The sequence below is a fragment of the Brienomyrus brachyistius genome, chromosome 19 (genome assembly GCF_023856365.1).
Source record: "Brienomyrus brachyistius isolate T26 chromosome 19, BBRACH_0.4, whole genome shotgun sequence".
In the NCBI taxonomy this organism is placed as follows: Eukaryota; Metazoa; Chordata; class Actinopteri; order Osteoglossiformes; family Mormyridae; genus Brienomyrus; species Brienomyrus brachyistius.
This window is the reverse complement of record NC_064551.1, coordinates 3,242,544-3,259,814: the sequence shown is the minus strand read 5'-3', so window position 1 is coordinate 3,259,814 and position 17,271 is coordinate 3,242,544. Positions and strand designations below refer to the sequence as shown.

At 44.2% G+C, this 17,271-nt stretch overlaps 1 protein-coding gene across 1 annotated transcript; it reads right to left on the bottom strand.

The window, feature by feature from the left end:
* Window positions 1–501: 501 nt before the first annotated feature.
* ufl1 (UFM1-specific ligase 1) lies at window positions 502–16,936 on the bottom strand. The gene is given in 20 exon segments (XM_048986379.1): window positions 502–2,467; window positions 2,721–2,901; window positions 3,255–3,340; window positions 4,128–4,208; window positions 4,299–4,429; window positions 5,234–5,366; window positions 5,368–5,401; window positions 5,510–5,630; window positions 5,843–5,965; window positions 6,281–6,404; window positions 6,748–6,927; window positions 7,073–7,248; window positions 8,193–8,339; window positions 10,398–10,456; window positions 10,926–11,056; window positions 11,918–12,032; window positions 12,803–12,900; window positions 13,193–13,221; window positions 13,521–13,666; window positions 16,736–16,936. Coding segments are annotated over 20 exon segments (2,385 nt in total). The 5' UTR covers window positions 16,813–16,936; the 3' UTR covers window positions 502–2,254.
* Between the last annotated feature and the right edge of the window lie 335 nt (window positions 16,937–17,271).

Genomic DNA, 17,271 nt, shown 5'->3' with positions numbered 1-17,271 from the left:
GGAGGACACGCTTCAGCTATGGGGGTGTTCCACACCCTAGCAGACGGCGAAGATCCAGAGGACTCCTACTCACAGTGTCAGGAGAACCGCAAAGACCGCGTCTCTCATCCAGGCTGCCTGCAGCATCCAGTGTGATTAGCAGACAATCATCACATTAACTTCTAAGCATCTGGAACTGAACCCATTTGCTTGAGTGTAAAAAATGCCTTTGACATGGCATCAAAACTGAGTGTCAGTCAGCAGAATTTTATTCTTTTGCACTGTATCATGGAATATGAAATAAATTGCCCCGTAAACACTCCTTTAGCTGCATGTCTAACGCTTGCGGTTTATAACCAAGCCAGACATTTTACTGAAGCGGCTCAGGTCCACATTCAGAGTACAGCTAAATATGTATCTGGGATTCCAAATAACGAGAAGATCTTAGCGATCGCTAACGCTACCTGCTATTACGGGTGCCATGACAACAGGATGGAGTACATTTCAAAACACACACACGTATAAATTACCTGCCATCCCAGTTTATTGTAAAGGCCTTTGCCATTTCAGTAAAATGACGACAGTCACTGAGGAAATGGAGGAGAAAAAAATGGTAAATTCTAGATGAAAAATGTCTGGGGGTCTCAACATGAGTCCTGAACAAAACAGTTTGCATGAATAAGTCTACACAACTGTGGTATCGTATGGTGCCTGCTTAACACTGACATGATGTCCAACTTCTACATATTAACTAAACCACTCTATGTAACTTGGTTCTTCTGCTGCCAATTTTAAACAGGGTTTACATTTAAAATGCAAATAAAATTAGGAAAATGTCAGAAGGTGAATTGATTTGCTTATCAGAAATAGAAATAAGAGTAAGACCTACAGTGTGGGATGTAGAGCTGGGGGGGGGATCAGTGCCATTGGCTTTGGATGAACAAAACTGTCAGTGCTGTCACTCTAGCTTCACGCCCCCTAGTGGAATTAGAGTGCTGACGTTTTAAGGGACCCCCCATGCCTGCGTTCCCACATGCCTCCTACTTATGTTCTGGCTACCCTGCTGCCTGCGACGTTGCCATTGCCTTTGGCGTCGTTCCAGTCTGCTCACCCTTCTGCTTGTAACGTCTCTCCTGCCATCAGAAGCAGCACACAGCCCTACCTCCCATCACCTGCCCCCCCGAAACTCAAATTTAAATTGTACAGTATGAACTGGGGCCCTCTTGTTTATTTGACTTCCTTTGCCAGCCCGTGGAGGATGGGCTCCCCCTTTGAGTTTGGTTCCTCCCAAGGTTTCCTCCTTCTAGAGAGTTTTTCTATGCCACTGTTGCCCCTGGCTTGCTCATTGGGGGCTCTGGGGAGGTGTAATGGAAAGCGCTTTGAGACAATGTAATGCGAAAATGGACAATGAAAATGAAATTGAATTGAAGAAATTCAGTCAATAGAACGTTCCCTTCTTTCCAGCGGAGACGCCATCATTCTCAAACACTCTTTCAATTGATATTCATCCTCTCAATTATAAAATGCCCATGAAAACAATACAGGTACATTGTGTAAGCATTATGCACGAGGTATAACAGGATATTATGCAGGACAGACACAATTCCATAAATATAGGGTTAGTCCGGCAGTCACTGTTACCTGTGATGACAGTTCTCTGGAGTAAGTCCGTAGACTTGTTAACATTGGGGTGACCATAACAAGTCTGATTTAATATCCCTGGTGCCATTGAACATAATCTTAGTGTCCTCTGTGGAGTGCGATGACAACTTGAATATTGTTTAGATTGCAATGGTTAGATAAAATCACAAGCCATCACTGTTATTTGAAATGGGCGTGGAAACGAAATTAAAATTGGGGAAAAACTTGGGAAATAAGAGAATTCAACTGTTTGGACTTTTACTACATAAACAGAGGGTGAAAACATCTCATTTCCCTAACTTTTATGCAAGACGAAGTACATAAAGACAGGTTTAGGCACTTCTGACTCCCAATATTCACGAGCGGCAGTCAGTATCACAGCCAAGAAAAGAGTTTCTCATGCATTCGTGTGATAAGTTCGGTGGTTAAACAGAAGCTTGAGCCAGCTATTTCACAACGGGCCGACACATTTCCATTTTAAAAGCAATCGCCATAAACCCCCAGCTAAGCATTTTCTAAGCACAAGCGGTCTTAGCCAGTCATGCAAGGTTTAACCTAATAATTCGACAGCCATCCTTTCATTGTTGGGAGAAACAATTTATTCAGGAACGCATTCACTGCACAGCACAGTACTTCAGTCCTCCGTAACGGACGTCTTCCTCGGCAACAACACGAGGTCCTTCACCTCATTGGTCAAAGAGAGTAGCTCCTTGCGTACCGCATCCATGTCATCGCCATGGGGGCTCCCGGAATCGCCCTCCATCTCACCTTGGGGCAGCTTCCTGCTATGGCCGACCAGCTGTTTGACCACCAGGGCTTGGTACTGGGACAGGAGCCTGTGCTGATCCTGCAGGACATCGACATGCCATGAGAGCGTGACGTGGCTGCTTAACCTCAAAGAGCAGGAGTCACGTCTACCTATCACAGACCGGGAAAACAAAAACTGCACCGAGACGCCGACATTTATAGCAACATCAAGGTCTCGTAATTAGGCAGCACTATTGATAGACGAGAGCTCTGCGGGATCCGGAACCACATCCAGGAGCTATTTCTGTGTTTCATTTATTAATTTTTGCGTATGGGCTCTCCTCCACACAGACCTCGGGGATGCGGCCAGCCAGTGCGCTAATGATCTGGGGCACGCAGCGGCCGGGGACGTGAAGAGCACACTGGCTGCTGAGCTGGAAAAGCAGCACGCTGGTCAGGTGAAGCACCAGCGCTGGCTCCTCCGTCTGTTTCAGCTGCTCCGTCAGAGCCTGCCGATGTTGGAACAAGGCCTGCCTGAGTGAACAGAACACCATGGACGTCAGCACTGCAATCACAATCCGCCCACCTCACAGCCTGGGAAATGATGGCTACCAGAATGGTCCAATAAATGGCATTAAACCATCATTAAACCAACAATTAAGGACTCAATATACGCTAGCGCTGATAACTGCATTTAATTTAAATTAACTTTAAAGAGGTCTTTAATATCACATTATTAGGGTATACTGGGGAAGTATATTGCACGCGGCTCTACAAAACAAATGCATTCCAACAAAAAAAATTACAATGAACAAAGGAGCAATTAACGTAAACAATGATCAAACGCTAAAGAGGTCACAATGGCCATTGAAGGACTTTCTCCACACCTTTCTCGCTTTTTGTCTCCTTTCTTGAGCATGAATCCACACACCTCAACAGAGGGCTCTAAGTGGGTCAGGAACTCCTCAATGTTCTTAAACAAAAAACACAGAGACAAACGGCAAATATTTCACCTCCAGCCTAGTGCAGTGTGTCAAAACGCCATTGTCCCTGTGAAATGCATTCATTCGAGGCTTCACACGGGTCTGATATTTACTACTTAATTCATACTGAGAAGCATCAAGGTACCGATTCCAGCATGGATAGCCATACAGATTCACAGGGCAGTAGCTAGAGTGCAGGATGCAAAGTCATAACCCTGGACTGACTGATCAGTTTCAGTTCCTGCTCTAACATCATCGACTGCGGCGCTTAGCATGAATCACAAGCAGACAAAAGTTGCAATAGAAAAGTTGCCAGTCTATGCATCCAGTCCACAGAGCGGAACCGGTACAAGATAAGCGCGAGCGTTTCACTCACACTCGCGGCTGAAATAGACCTGCGATAGAAACGTATTTATGGGCATATGTGTGAATAAAAAAAAAGTATAACAAGATAATTTTTTAAAAAATAACGTAGTTCTCATAAATCCCATGACGTTCCCAAAACTTTCTGATATTTTATTTTCCATACTTTTCCTGGTCTGGAAAATGGAATTTCTTAATTTTCCAGGATTGTCATAGCCATACAAACCCTGGCAGGAGTAAACGAATAGATTCATTAATGTTCATAAATGAATTTGCTGTGACCACGACGGCTATCTAAAGCTTCACCAAAAAGCAGCCGCTGTGATTATCTGCAGGGACTGAAAATGGGCAGGTGCCTTTGGCTTTTGCCCTTTCAGTCCCGACAGTTTATCATCAACTGGGCTGGAGACTCACTCTTCCGTTCAGGCTGTTATGCAGCTTCATCAGTGGAGCCTTGGTGTCCTCTGGCAGCTTACCCAAGATCTTCATCCTCACCTGAAAGACACGATAATTATGTTGCTGATAATAAAAAAGCGCCAAAGTCAAACACCGGGGGGGGGGGGGGGATGGGGGGGGCTTGCTCACTTCGTTCGTGACGGAGCCTGGAGACTCCACCGCACTCATGAACTCGGCCGCGGCGAAGGTCAGGAGGATGTTGGTCATGTCTGTGCACACGGTCTTCAGGACGTGTTTGGCGATACTGGTCTGGGTTTCATCTGAAGGGGAGGTGGGGGGGGGGGGGGGGGTGCAGATTTTACACGATTAAAGAAATGTGATCTTAATGAAGCAGAGACTATAAGCCTATGATCTTAAACATCTTAAAGCACAGAGGGGCTGAACCTACAGCAAAGGGCTAGCAAACGTATATCACACCCGGGACACGGCTTCCCAAACACTCTCTCATTTTTATCAGAAATGAAACTAACGCATGCATATTTACTAAATTCCGATTTTAACGTTACACAGATAGACATAACAGCAATGATGCGGAACCGCACGGATGTTCTCGGCTGTTGACAAAACACATTGCAATATTTTTCTTTTTGCATACATTTCGCTTTATCAAGCTTACAAAGGCCCTATCTCTCCCTGCTGGTGATGCTTGTGCCTGTACGCCTCTCTCGCTAGTTAGCGAATGTGCTTTTCATTACGTTGTGACTGCATAATCTCAAATTAATTATTGATTTGTATTAAATGTGCGCTAATTATGTGGAGAAAAATGCCTTTTGCCAATTACTATTATAAAATTGGGCACCAGAGAAAACCCGCCATTCTGTATATATTCATGATACTCTTACTACCCCAGAAATACATTAATAGCCCTGGATTACATTTGGTCTATAAACTGACCCTCGACACATATTAGTCAAGAATTCACGGGACAGTTTGGCATGGGGGGGGTCAAGAAGTTAGCTTTCACTTTAAAAGTGCCACTAAAACGTGCAACCTTCTTAAAAATGATATACAAACAGCATGCTGAAGACGTAAAAGGTTCTCGCTGATGAAGGCAGCATTTGTACCTGGGAATGATTTGGCGCCCTTCTCGAAGAGCCTGATGTTGTTGTACAGGTTGCTGATCTCCTCCTGCAGCTCCTTGACGTTCTGCTTCCGGCCAGCCCCAGTGCCAGCGCCGGACGACGACAAACAGGCAGCCCAGCACGACTTCCTGATACAGCCTGGTGAGCGGCCTGCCGCACGGGACGACACGGAGCTTATGAGCTGGGCGCCCCCTGGAGGCAGGGCTGCGTCAGCGCCATGCCGATAAACGGGCACGTAAATGAAAACAAACCGCAGACCTCAGTATGTGCTCCGCCAGCTCCGAGATCATTTCCTCAGGACAGTCACACACTTGCTCCTGTAGGACGGCCTCCACCTGCTCGTGGGACATGAAAGGGACTTCGGCTTGTTTGTTTCGGCCTTTGTGGGGGAGAGAAGGGGGAAGGGGGGATATAATTGAGCTCTGTAATTAAGCTCAGGGGGATTACACCATTCTTAGACAGACGTAATTGCAGGTTATCAGATGCATCTCCCAGGATCGCGTTCGAGAATGACATACGCAAAACCGAGCAATGGGCTCGGGCCCGGATCCTAACCCCCACCAGCACCACCTTGTGCAGGTCTCACCCTACCCTGCGGGGCCGTCGCTGCCTCCTCGTCGCTGTCCTCATCCCTCCTGCCTTTCTTCTTAGTTTTCCGGATCCGGATCTCCCTGGCGTTGCCGCCTCCTCCCGCTTTCGTGCTCCCGCTGCCCTCTGTTGGCACAGGAAAGGGGTGGGATTTCACACTAAGAAGCACTAAACAGCTTAATAAGAGTCGGCCCAGAAAAAAAACAAAATGACAAAAAAACAGCCGACGGCTGAGGCAGCTCGCCGCCCAGATTCACTGCGGGTTTTTCTGCTCGTCATCCTTAAACTTTTCTTTATCCCTGTCCAAAATCTTCCAATTATTCCCTGCCCACTTGCAAACGCGTCTCCTGCGACCCATCCGGCGCCGGCAGCCCTCCCCCGCACACGGCGCCAAACAGCCAGGCTGCGCGCTTCTTCTACAGGAGGCACGACGGACCAGACCTGCCGCTTTCTTCCTCCTATCCTCCTTCCTGTCCTTCTTCCCGGGGGGTGCCGCGTCAGCCAGAGTGGGGTTCTGCTTCAGGTCATCTTCGGATATCAGGAATACTGGGTTGTTCTTGATTTCCTGGCAAGAACGGCAACGCAAAATACCATATCTAAGATGAGATATTTTAGATGGTGAAGGAGGCAGATCATGGTCCCAAAGGAGACTGACAAGCAATGGTGAACCGGAAATCTCATTAATTACATAAAAATAAACAAACTCCACTAACAGGTTCCTAAGAAGGAAGACTTACACAGCCGGCAAATGTAACCAACTTGTAACGTAAACATTTAAGAAAAATACCAGGGAAGTGCTCTCATACTCATCGGAGAAGCTGGAAAATGGGGTTATTAGTACAGATGTTGAAGCGGACATTTTTCCCATCCTCGTATGGTTGGCATGGTTACGGGGGCAGCAGGCTTACTGTCTGAGCCTTCTGCTGCATGGACTGCTGGAAGAGCGGCAGGCAGCTGCTGATGAACTTCTCGCTGACCACCACGGTCCCGCACAGGAGCCGGGCTGACGACTGCACATTCGCCGTCCTCATGACTTCGTTCACCAAGATGGCGACGTCCTCCGAGGACAGACAGCTGGGCAGCAGGGGCTGGATGGGGGTGGTACGGGCAGCAGATCAAAGACACACTAGCGCCCACAGCTGGCTTAATTTACACTACGGACTTAAGAGCATCCACAGAGAAAAAAGCCCAGATATGTTGTCAGTCCAAATTGGTCTGGTCTCAGAGACAAACCTGCACGTCAATCCAAGTACCAGAGTTGACAGCCTCTTCGACAGAAGCCTCCACTTGCTGGATGATGGCCTGGTCCACGCAGGAGGCCTGCAGGAACAGCAGCTTCCTCCCCCGGAAGCGTTTCCTAATGTAGCTGACAGGATCTGGGATGCCGAGGCGGTTCAACGCGTCGAATTCTGCACGCAGACCCAGAATAAGCCACATCTCAGAGGCACAGGGGCCAGCACTGGCCTTACAGTACAGCATTTGTTTGTAAGAGGCCTACAGAAGGGTGTGCAGCTCAGAGGGTTAGGATTCTGTATCTGTAATCAGAAGGTTGCTGGTTCAGATCTCAGGGTCAGCAGAGCGATTTCACCAGGCACTTGAGAAAGGGCCATAACCCCAGGAACTGCTGGGCCCCACTGCCTCAACTGTACATCGCTTTGGATAAAAGTGTTTGCTAAATAAATAGATGTTAAAGTCTGATGATTCCAGGCACAGCGAGGAACCCTGATATCGAATCGTAGAGAAAAGTACCTTCTCGTAGACACTTTAATGAGCATTAAGATGTACAGGGGCAAAAGGTCCTTGGCATTACTTAGTTTAATCAAATACATTGTACGGTTATTTAGAGAATGCTGTTAACCAAAGTGATGTACAGCTTTGGAAGTCGAGTCAGACAGAACTCCTGGAGCCCAATGGTGAAATCACTCAGCGGACCGTGGGAACTAAACCAGTCACCAGATGCACCGTTCTCACCAACAGAGTCTGATACACACAGTGTGGGTGTGTGTATATCCGTACATATCCCACAAAGACAAACGTAAACATACACGCAATTTTGGTACTGGGGTAGGGGGTTGAGGTCTCCACCCACTTAAGGGGGTCCAGGAGGCTGTATTGGCTGGTACTGATTATTTTTGGGGCTACAATCCGCCCCCCCCCCCCCAAAATTTACACCCATGCATTCATGCATGCTGTCCCCACTACCGATAAGCATGATGCATGGAGATTCACTGCACAATATGGCTCTGTCTTGAGTAATTTATAATTCACTATCGATGTCACTACAATCACCACCACTGGGTACTGCAGTGAGCGTCAGCATTCTGAGCATCACAGTCAACGCGCCAGTTAGTACCCAAATATCTGTTCTGCTCAAGGAAGGAATCCACCCAGCTGCTCTGCGTTTTGGAGTAGATGTCCGGGATGAAGACGGCCTTATCTTGCCGGCCACCGACCACAGAACCTCTGAGGCGGCCGCTGTTCACCAGCTCTTCCAGGACGGCTGACAAACGAGAGACAGAGTGTCACACCGGAGGCTCGATAGGACAGTATGGTGCTTCGGGGTGATGGCGTGGTTAACACTTAACAGCATCCCCCAGAACACATATGAAGACAGACCAACATTTTCATCGACTGCATTGATCCCAGGCAGAAAGTCTTGAGGCACCTGATACCGAAACCTACCGCGTACTGAAAATATCAGTAAGACTTGAAGACCTAAAAGGACTTTGTGTTATATGCTATAGATACCTTCATAATGCAATATAATGCATTCATACAATATTACAAATATGGCTAGAACTGTTTATAAAAAGGCATAACACATTATAGCCATGCTTATTATGCATTGTGACTGCTCTGTGAAGCTCTCATCTATAACGCACTATAGATACATAGATATAGTCCATTATAATGGTCAGTATAAGCCATTATAATGCATTATGAAGGTATCTATAATGGATTATACATGGGTGCTTTAAGTATACTGTTAGCAAAATATCTGTTTGAAGTACAGAGCTTGTGCAGTGATGGGGTAAAATAAGGTGCTGTTTCCACACAGACCCATTTAAACACAGTGATGACTGGTGCAGAAAAACAGACAACAGTAAAAACAATCTCTTCATCATTTATTCACACATCCTAGAAATTGCACAGAGTGTAGATGGGCTGGCTATCGCAGGTTTTCGAGAATACTATGAAAGTAGCCCGCCCCCCGCTCAGCATGATTACGCGACTGTTTTTTTTAAAAAGCGTCAATTCTACCCGGCTAAATTTCAGTCTGACGGGGAAGCACAACTCTGGAAAGCTGGCATCTGGCCCTAGAACACAGCATGTGATGGGAATCTGAAAAAGGGACGCAGCTGTCAACCCCCCAGCCACAAAAATAAATAAAAATAATCACCTCACCTGTCGCCCACTGATTGGAAAAACGCAGGTTACTGTGCCTGTTTGTTACTTGTTAACTTAAAGATTAGTCCTATGAACATAAATTCAGTGCCAGGTGTATTAAGCATTGGCAGCTGATTAACCCTAAATGCCCCCTGCTCTGGCTGGCTAAATGCCCAGCTCTTGAGGGCATGGCAGCCTCCCAGTAACAAACTGCATCAGACCTGCACAGAAAACATACCCTCCATTTTAGTTGTTTTTGCATAACAAATCTTTTTTGTAAATGAAATGCTTTAGCTCAGTGTTTCTCAACCCGGTCTGGTCCCTGCCCCCCCCCGGTCCACGTTTTTGCTCCCTCCCAGCTCACTGTCAGACAGTCCAGTCAAGTATCACAAACTTAAGTTGCAGCGCTGAGTTATACCTCATCTTCACTAACACCAACTGAGGTTCCATTATCACCAACTGAGCAAGTGGCTCAGTGGGCTAAGCCTGTGTGCTTGTATTCAGAAGGTCATGGGTTCAAACCCAGCCTCAGCATGTCTGTGGCTCCTTGAGCAAGGCCCCCAGCTACCTAGGTGCTGCTACGGGTGGCTGCCCTTCGCGGACAGCTTCCTCTACAAAGAGCAAGAGTATCGGCACGCTCCCGATAATTTGAACATTTCCAACCTCCTACTTAGAACACTTAGTATCAGTACTGTGGAAAAGCTGAACGTAATGGATTCGTAATGCAAAGTTACAGAAGCAAATGCTAATTCTGCTAGTGTTTGATGCTTGTACAACACGGTAATTCTCACAGACGCGGTAGCGGAAATTAGCAGGCAGTTATTTCATAAATGAAATAACATTTTAAACATATAAAAATGCACATGGTAAATCATGGTAAATCTGTGTGAACAGTATATGAGTGAGTCTTCGGTTTTACGCCAGTTGCTCTCACAACCTGAGGCTTTACCAAGCCGATCCTTCTGCAGTGGGAGCGAGAAAGCAGGCTGGAACGCACTATAACTAGTCCCTCTTCACCGTACGGCACAGTTCCTCTCCACCAGTGGAAAAGCGTCATTATTCTGGCAAATGTTAAAAATGATTCGCCGGTGGAACACAGCCTGCCGTGAGGACCACGGACACACTTAAAGAAAGTGAGAACTTAATGGAAGGGTGACAGAGATCTACTTACAATAGAGCAGGTGTTCCTGGAACCCATAGAGGTTAATCAGATGATTAAGTTGTGTTGGCCTACAGAAACACACAGTAATTGGATACTAAAAGCCTGACCAAGGAAGAAAAGAAGTATATTGTTGGACCAGAAGGTGGGAGGGAGGGGCACATTAATCTTCTTGAGTTTTACAACTGCTAATCAAAGGTAACCAAAAACTACCAGCATACGTCTATGTGGTCACAATCATTAAAATGTTGCTATGGAAGCAATAAAACCCAGACCAATCTTGGATAAAAAAAAAAAAAACCAACACAAACTGAGGTATTTTAAAAACAGAAATATCATGAAATCAAAAATATATTTCCTATAAATATTAATATGTTTTAGTGAGAAATGCATTTGCTTGAAGTGTCTGATATAAAAAAAAGCTTAAGAATTGAAGGCCAAACGGATCATTATCACAAGCACAATACAGAGTGATAAACTCGACAAGCCGTGTTAGGGTGACTGTAGTGAGCCTGCCTGGTAGCGACGACCGGGGCCTACCGAGTCATTGCACTGAAAAGCCCACATATCCGAGCTCTGTGACGAGCCAGGAATGTCTGTGTGAATATCACTCCACGGTTATACTCGTCCATCTGGCCTTGGATTATCCTGCCAAGACGCTGGGACAACACCTATGGATTAAAATATCAGGCAGGATGAGCTGCGGGGCGGGGGGGGGAGATGAATACTGTATGATATGTTACAACACAAGAGGAAAATACGCGCAGATGTAACCTTTTCATAAAAATAAGATTTTTTCCTAGGCATTCCAGCACAACAATGAAATGTACGTGAACAAAAGTTGTTTCCCGTTAATAAAACAACGCAGAAATGTGTTCGATGCTTGACTTATCGCTCAGATGTCAGAACTGTACAGCTGCATTATTTGCACTCTGGGCAGGACGTAAGACGGCATCTCTAACACTAGCAGCGAGGCATTTTTACAAGGGACTGTGCGGCTGGTCACAGTTGCTGCTGCAGTGCGGCCTGCGAGTACAGGCTGGCAGATGGTCACTCCTGCAGTGACTCTGAAAGGACCAAACAGCCTCTGTCTCCTATGCGCCCCTCATTTCGGGGGGGGGGGGGGGGGGGGGGGGGGGGGCTTCTCTTAATATCAAATCATAATCTCATGTGAAACCTGAATAATGTCAGAAATATATATTTTCCTGTATTTATTTGAAAATATATAACATTTATATTACAAATAATTACAATACTATAAGTTTATATAACAAATGGTCGAAATAAATTATATATGAATGAAAAATCTACCTGAAGGATTTTCGCAGTCAGTATCATGCAAATATATAAACTAAGACAAATGTCAGGCAAACATCCACTAGACCCGGAGCACAGCAATGAAAAAAGTGATGATATTAATAGAACAAAGACTTTAAGAAATCCGGTTCAATCTGTGATGCGAGTTAGCAAAGGGAGGAAGTGTTTTAAGGAACTGTATGCTGTCAGACGCGAGTCATCTGCGCACAAGGCACCTCAGTCAGGAAGTCCCCAGGAAGGTCATACGTTTTGCAGAGCTCGGCAACATGGATCTGACCGATCTCCTGCAGCTTATCATTAACCTCCTCCGCCAGCCGGTCCAGGTAGGTCCTGGTGGGAACACAGATAAGGCGACGCTGACGGTCTGCGCAACCTGCCGTGCAATGAGCACCCCCCCCCCCCCCCACACACACACACACACACACACAACGCATGCTGAAGAATCTACTCTTTAATAAGAAGCTTCATGTCAAGCCAAATAGAAACCAGTGAGTTATTTCCCAAATCTTATGATTGGGACAATGTGACTTGGCCCATCTCTGGCACTTAACCATCTCTCTATTTGACTATCCCTGCCGGCCCCTGGAGGATGGGCTTCCCCTTTGAGTCTGGTCCCTCTCAAGGTTTCTTCCTTCTAGGGAGTTTTTCCTTGCCACTGTCGCCTATGGCTTACTCACTGGGGGCTTTGGGTGAGGATGCTGTAAAGCGCTTTGAGACGATGTAATGTTGTGATAATGCGCTATATAAAAATAAATTTGTTGTTGTTGACATATTTGACCTTCCTTCACGAGATCACTGTCAATATGAAGTGAACAGTTACGAGTTAAGGTACACAGGAATTCGTTTGTTTTTGCTCTCCTAAGAGACAAAAGAAAATAGTCTGAGACCAGTCATTCATCTGGAGAGACAGGACCGTCTTTCACGGTTAAGGGCGATGCGACTGCTCTGTCAGCCCTGGGATTCGAAACAGCGACCTTCTGAAGCCAGGCACAGACGCCATCCCCCTACCGATACTAAATCAATGCACTCAAATTTCAAACTTGAACTATACATGGAAGGACTGGTATTTGGCACTTATATAGACCACACTGTGTACTTACTCGTCGATAAGCTGCCCCAGAACCAACTGAGTGTTTCTGTCAGACTTTGCTATATCATTGGCTCGGCTTTCAACATGGACCAAGTCAACATTAATAACCTGCAAAGAGAAACATGTGGTAAATGCCCCCCCCTGGTCAAACAAAGCAGGAAACTTAGTTTTAAAATTAGATCATTTAAATAAGAGAAACGTATCACCCCCCTCCCCCCAAATAGTTTACAATTACCAAACACTATGGCATAGCTACAGTGCCTGACAAAAGCTAAGATATGTCACCAAAACATATTAAACCAGAGTCATGTTTAGCTTTACCAAATAAAATACCGATAAAGCATCTATTTTGTGTAAAATAGCAAATGAAGAAATTATCTGTGCTGGGGGGGCTACTGACCTGTTGTAGGTCTACAATGTTCACCCGACCTTGGTTTAAAAAAAAAAAATATGTAAAATTAAAAGAAAAGAAAAAAAGAATGACATCAACTGCAGGAACATTTATCGAGAAAGCAAGCAATTTATATCATGACATTTTAGAAGCTCAATTAGCACCAGCAGACAGTGTCAGTGTACCGAAGTCACCAGTTTTGGGGGTGTCTGAACACCTCCAAACTGACTGCGAGCGCAGTGAAGATGGTCTGTCACTGGTTTCTCAGTGCAAGTTTTCAATATGAAACCCGTGTAACGCGATCTCAGTTCGCGAGGTGTCCATGACAGAGACGAACCTCCACGGACGTAGAGTTCATCGCGAATCTCCCTACTGATCTGAGCAGGGGTGATGTACTCCTTCCCATCCAGCGTGTGTACAACATCCAGCTGCTTATCCTCAATTAGCTTGGCAACGATCTCAATGCAATTCCGCTCTGATAACCTGGAGAAAAATGACAGGAAAGGATGGGGAGTAACAGACTGCAGTATTTAGTTCAATATAAACTGTAAAAAAATACAAAATCTTGGTTAGGATTTACCAGTCTGAATTATGACCAAACCTGCAAAGTCACTTAAATAAAAATTTTTCTGAAACTTTGTTGCAATTCATATACAACGGGTTTTTACAGATACATTAAATACTTCAAAAATACTTCATTAAATACTTCAAACCCAAGAATCAAGTATAATAATATATAATAATTACAGAGTCGTTCTGTGATGCTGCAAGAATGGCCAATATTTATCTGCACAGTGTATATTTCTTCTGGCCTTGGAAAAGTTACAGTCTTTTTGGATGACTGCAGTACAACCTTGCTTCCAGAACCTCTTCTTAGGGACACCGCAGGCATTCAATTTATCTGCTAAATTTCACCATCAGCTCATTTGATTAAACGTATTTGCTTGATTTTTTTTAAAACATAAATCAAAATCTGCCTTCTTCACTACTCAGCAATATGATGGAAGGAAGATCACACATGGCACAAGAGGATCCAAATAAAAAGCGGAAGGATCATTTGTGTGGAATTACTTCACTTAACGGTTAATGAAAATGCAGTCGTCTGTCAGTATTGCAAAGCATAACTTAAATATAACAGCACAACTACAATGCGAACAGATCTTAAAAGTTTACAGCCTCACCGAATAATGCGAGGTTGCCACAGACGTATGTCACATAGCCTCTCGGAGTATTCTGGCTTACCTTTGTCATCAATTTGACTTAAATTATTCTGTTTAAATTACTTTGTACGATTTCTGCAACTCAAAATAATTGCTGCTAAAGTGAAGGTTAGCCACATCACTTAGCTGGTTCATCTTACATATGGTACATAATTACCATACATCACTATTTTTTTGCGAGCGTATTGCGTGTTTTGAGTAGGACTGGAAAAAGTTACTGGAAAAATACTGGAAAAAGTTAACATTTGACACACTTTTAGTTTTTGTGATATTTAGGAGTTGAAAATTAACTATAGCCAAATGGAACTTGTTTTATCTATCTGTCACATAAGTCGGTGGTGTTACTGAGTTATGCCAAGATACAAAGCAGTGTTAACAAATTACTTGCTTTTGTTCAATATCATCACTAACAGAATCCAAAATATTTCATACAGCTGAACATAAATGCCTTTTTGCAACCAGCTCTTGTTTGCTTTTCTCCTCCTCCGTCATTCGAGTTAAATTTTTCAGGAACGCACTACACTGTCTATGAGTGAGTCGAACAAAAAGGACACGAATGCTTCTGTTGGCTCAGAGAGCCCCAGTGGAGCTCATGCACAGGCAAAGGTGTGAAACTTCAGATATTTTAACATGTATTAGATCATGTTTATCGAAAAGGATCCATCATCAAAATTGTAAAGCCTGCTCAGTTTTGTTTGCAATGATAGAAAAAATGTTTTAGGCACAATTGATTTACAGTTTCCACCCAGCAGACTATCACAGTCTTTGTGATGCGTCGGTTGCATGCGCGCAAGCCTCATGTTGCAGGCATCTCAGCGAGTAGCCCAGCTATTGCACACTGCTGGTTTGCATGCATGCATGGGTTGATGCAGGATCCTCTGGTTTCCTGCCACTGTCCACAAGAATACAGCAAAAGTTCACTGGAAGAGCACATGTGCGATGGGCGAGCACCCCATCCAGGGTTTGTTTCCACCTCTCACCAATGGCAATATATTATATTATATATTGAATTATATACAAGCAATTACTTGACTAATCAAACTAACCAGTAGATTACTAACATATTAAAACTTTAATAATATAATCATCAGCGATAGTCACGAAGTAAGTCGTTTAAATAATTTGATTAAATACTGATTAGTCGAATATGGTTTGCTAGTAGTCAAGTCAGCAATTAAATGCACATATTGGAGTGCCTTTAGAAAAGCTTTCAAAAAACTAATACACTTTGACAGACATATCATCAGGGTTTTACACAAACACAAATCACTTAAAAATAAAGTTATTTCACTTCTTTGCACACTATATGTATGGTGTTGTTAAAATCAGCAACTATTTCACAATATTATGGAACAAACGAGTGATAGTTTATTAATCCCCGTGTGGAAATTCTCTTTTCACCTATGCCATCTTGCTCTTCACGTGACACAGAGACAGGTGCGAGCAAGTGAGGTGCTCACTCCTTCAGACTCTCTCACTCACATAGGAAATCTTATGGAAAATCTATATTATTCCATTATAAACCTGAAATCAGCTACATCAAAAGCACTGTTAACGCTACAGACTATTTGCATGTTAAATAGACTGTTACATGTGTGAATACACTTGTCTTGATTTGAAAATCTCAGCTGACCAAAGTCGGCAACCCTGCAGGTGCTGCTTATGATACTAGTAAAGTATGGATATTAGAGGCACTAACTACTACGTAAAATGCATAAACGCCACCATTAAACGGACTTATATTTATTTTCTTAACTACACATTTCGCTCTTTATGTACCTCTCTGCCGCATGCACGAGACTTTCTTGTTTTAACAGCAACAGCACTTGGTGAAAGTACCAGTTGTGTTCCGCCTCTGTACTTTGTGATCATTTGTACCACACCTGGGCCATCATTAGTTATACATATGAAGTAACACAATACGCAATGTCCTTAAAGGAGCCTCTTGCCTTAGCCTACAATTTAGCCTGATACTACGAACCGCGAGTATGTCAGGACATAGAACGACGCACTGCGTGCAAGCAGATAGTCATGTTGATTACATAACTAATATCTGAGCACCTATGTGGCGTCGTTAATTTATTTACACGTCAAATATGCAAGCGAGCGCCCCAGGAAGCAGGTCAATTAGCTACATCCCGGCATGTTTCAAGTTAAAATAAAATATAAATCACGCACATAATAGATCTTATTAGAGAGACAATGTAACGGAACAAACGGGATCTTGGAGAAAATTACAACATCACATGATATAAGTACAGTCAAACTGAAATTTAGTCAAATCCATTTAGTGTTCCCAGTTAGCCAACTAGCCATATCTCAGTGCAGTTACCTCTGAATCGTATCTGCAAACTGCGCTCTCTGAAAGTCTGCTGCTAAACGTCTTATTTCTTCCCAGTCGGCTGCCATTGCAGTTAAGAATAATAATGCAATAATATTCACTTTACACTTTACTATTTTACGTAGGTAGCCGCCTAACTGCGTAGCCAAAAGACACACGTCAACAAAAACCCAGCGTTGTACGGGTCGCAGGATGGAACTAACTTATGAAAAACGCGTTTGGAAAAACACCCGCATTACCAGATATCCAACTCAACGATGTATGCACCGAGGCAGGTGGTATTAAGATCTGCCTGGGGCTTCGGTGACTGCTAACCCCATTTGCGCCGTATCTGACAATTTCTTGACATGTTTCTAGCATTCTTCATCAATAAACGAATAAGCAAGTCAGCTTAATACAGGCTGTAGATTCAGTTCTTAAATCTTCATGACCGGAATCTTCATCTATGGGTATTTGGATTGTTCTTGGTTCAGTAGCTTGCTTTATAACCTAAAATTGAAGATGTTCATACCATTCGTACCATACCA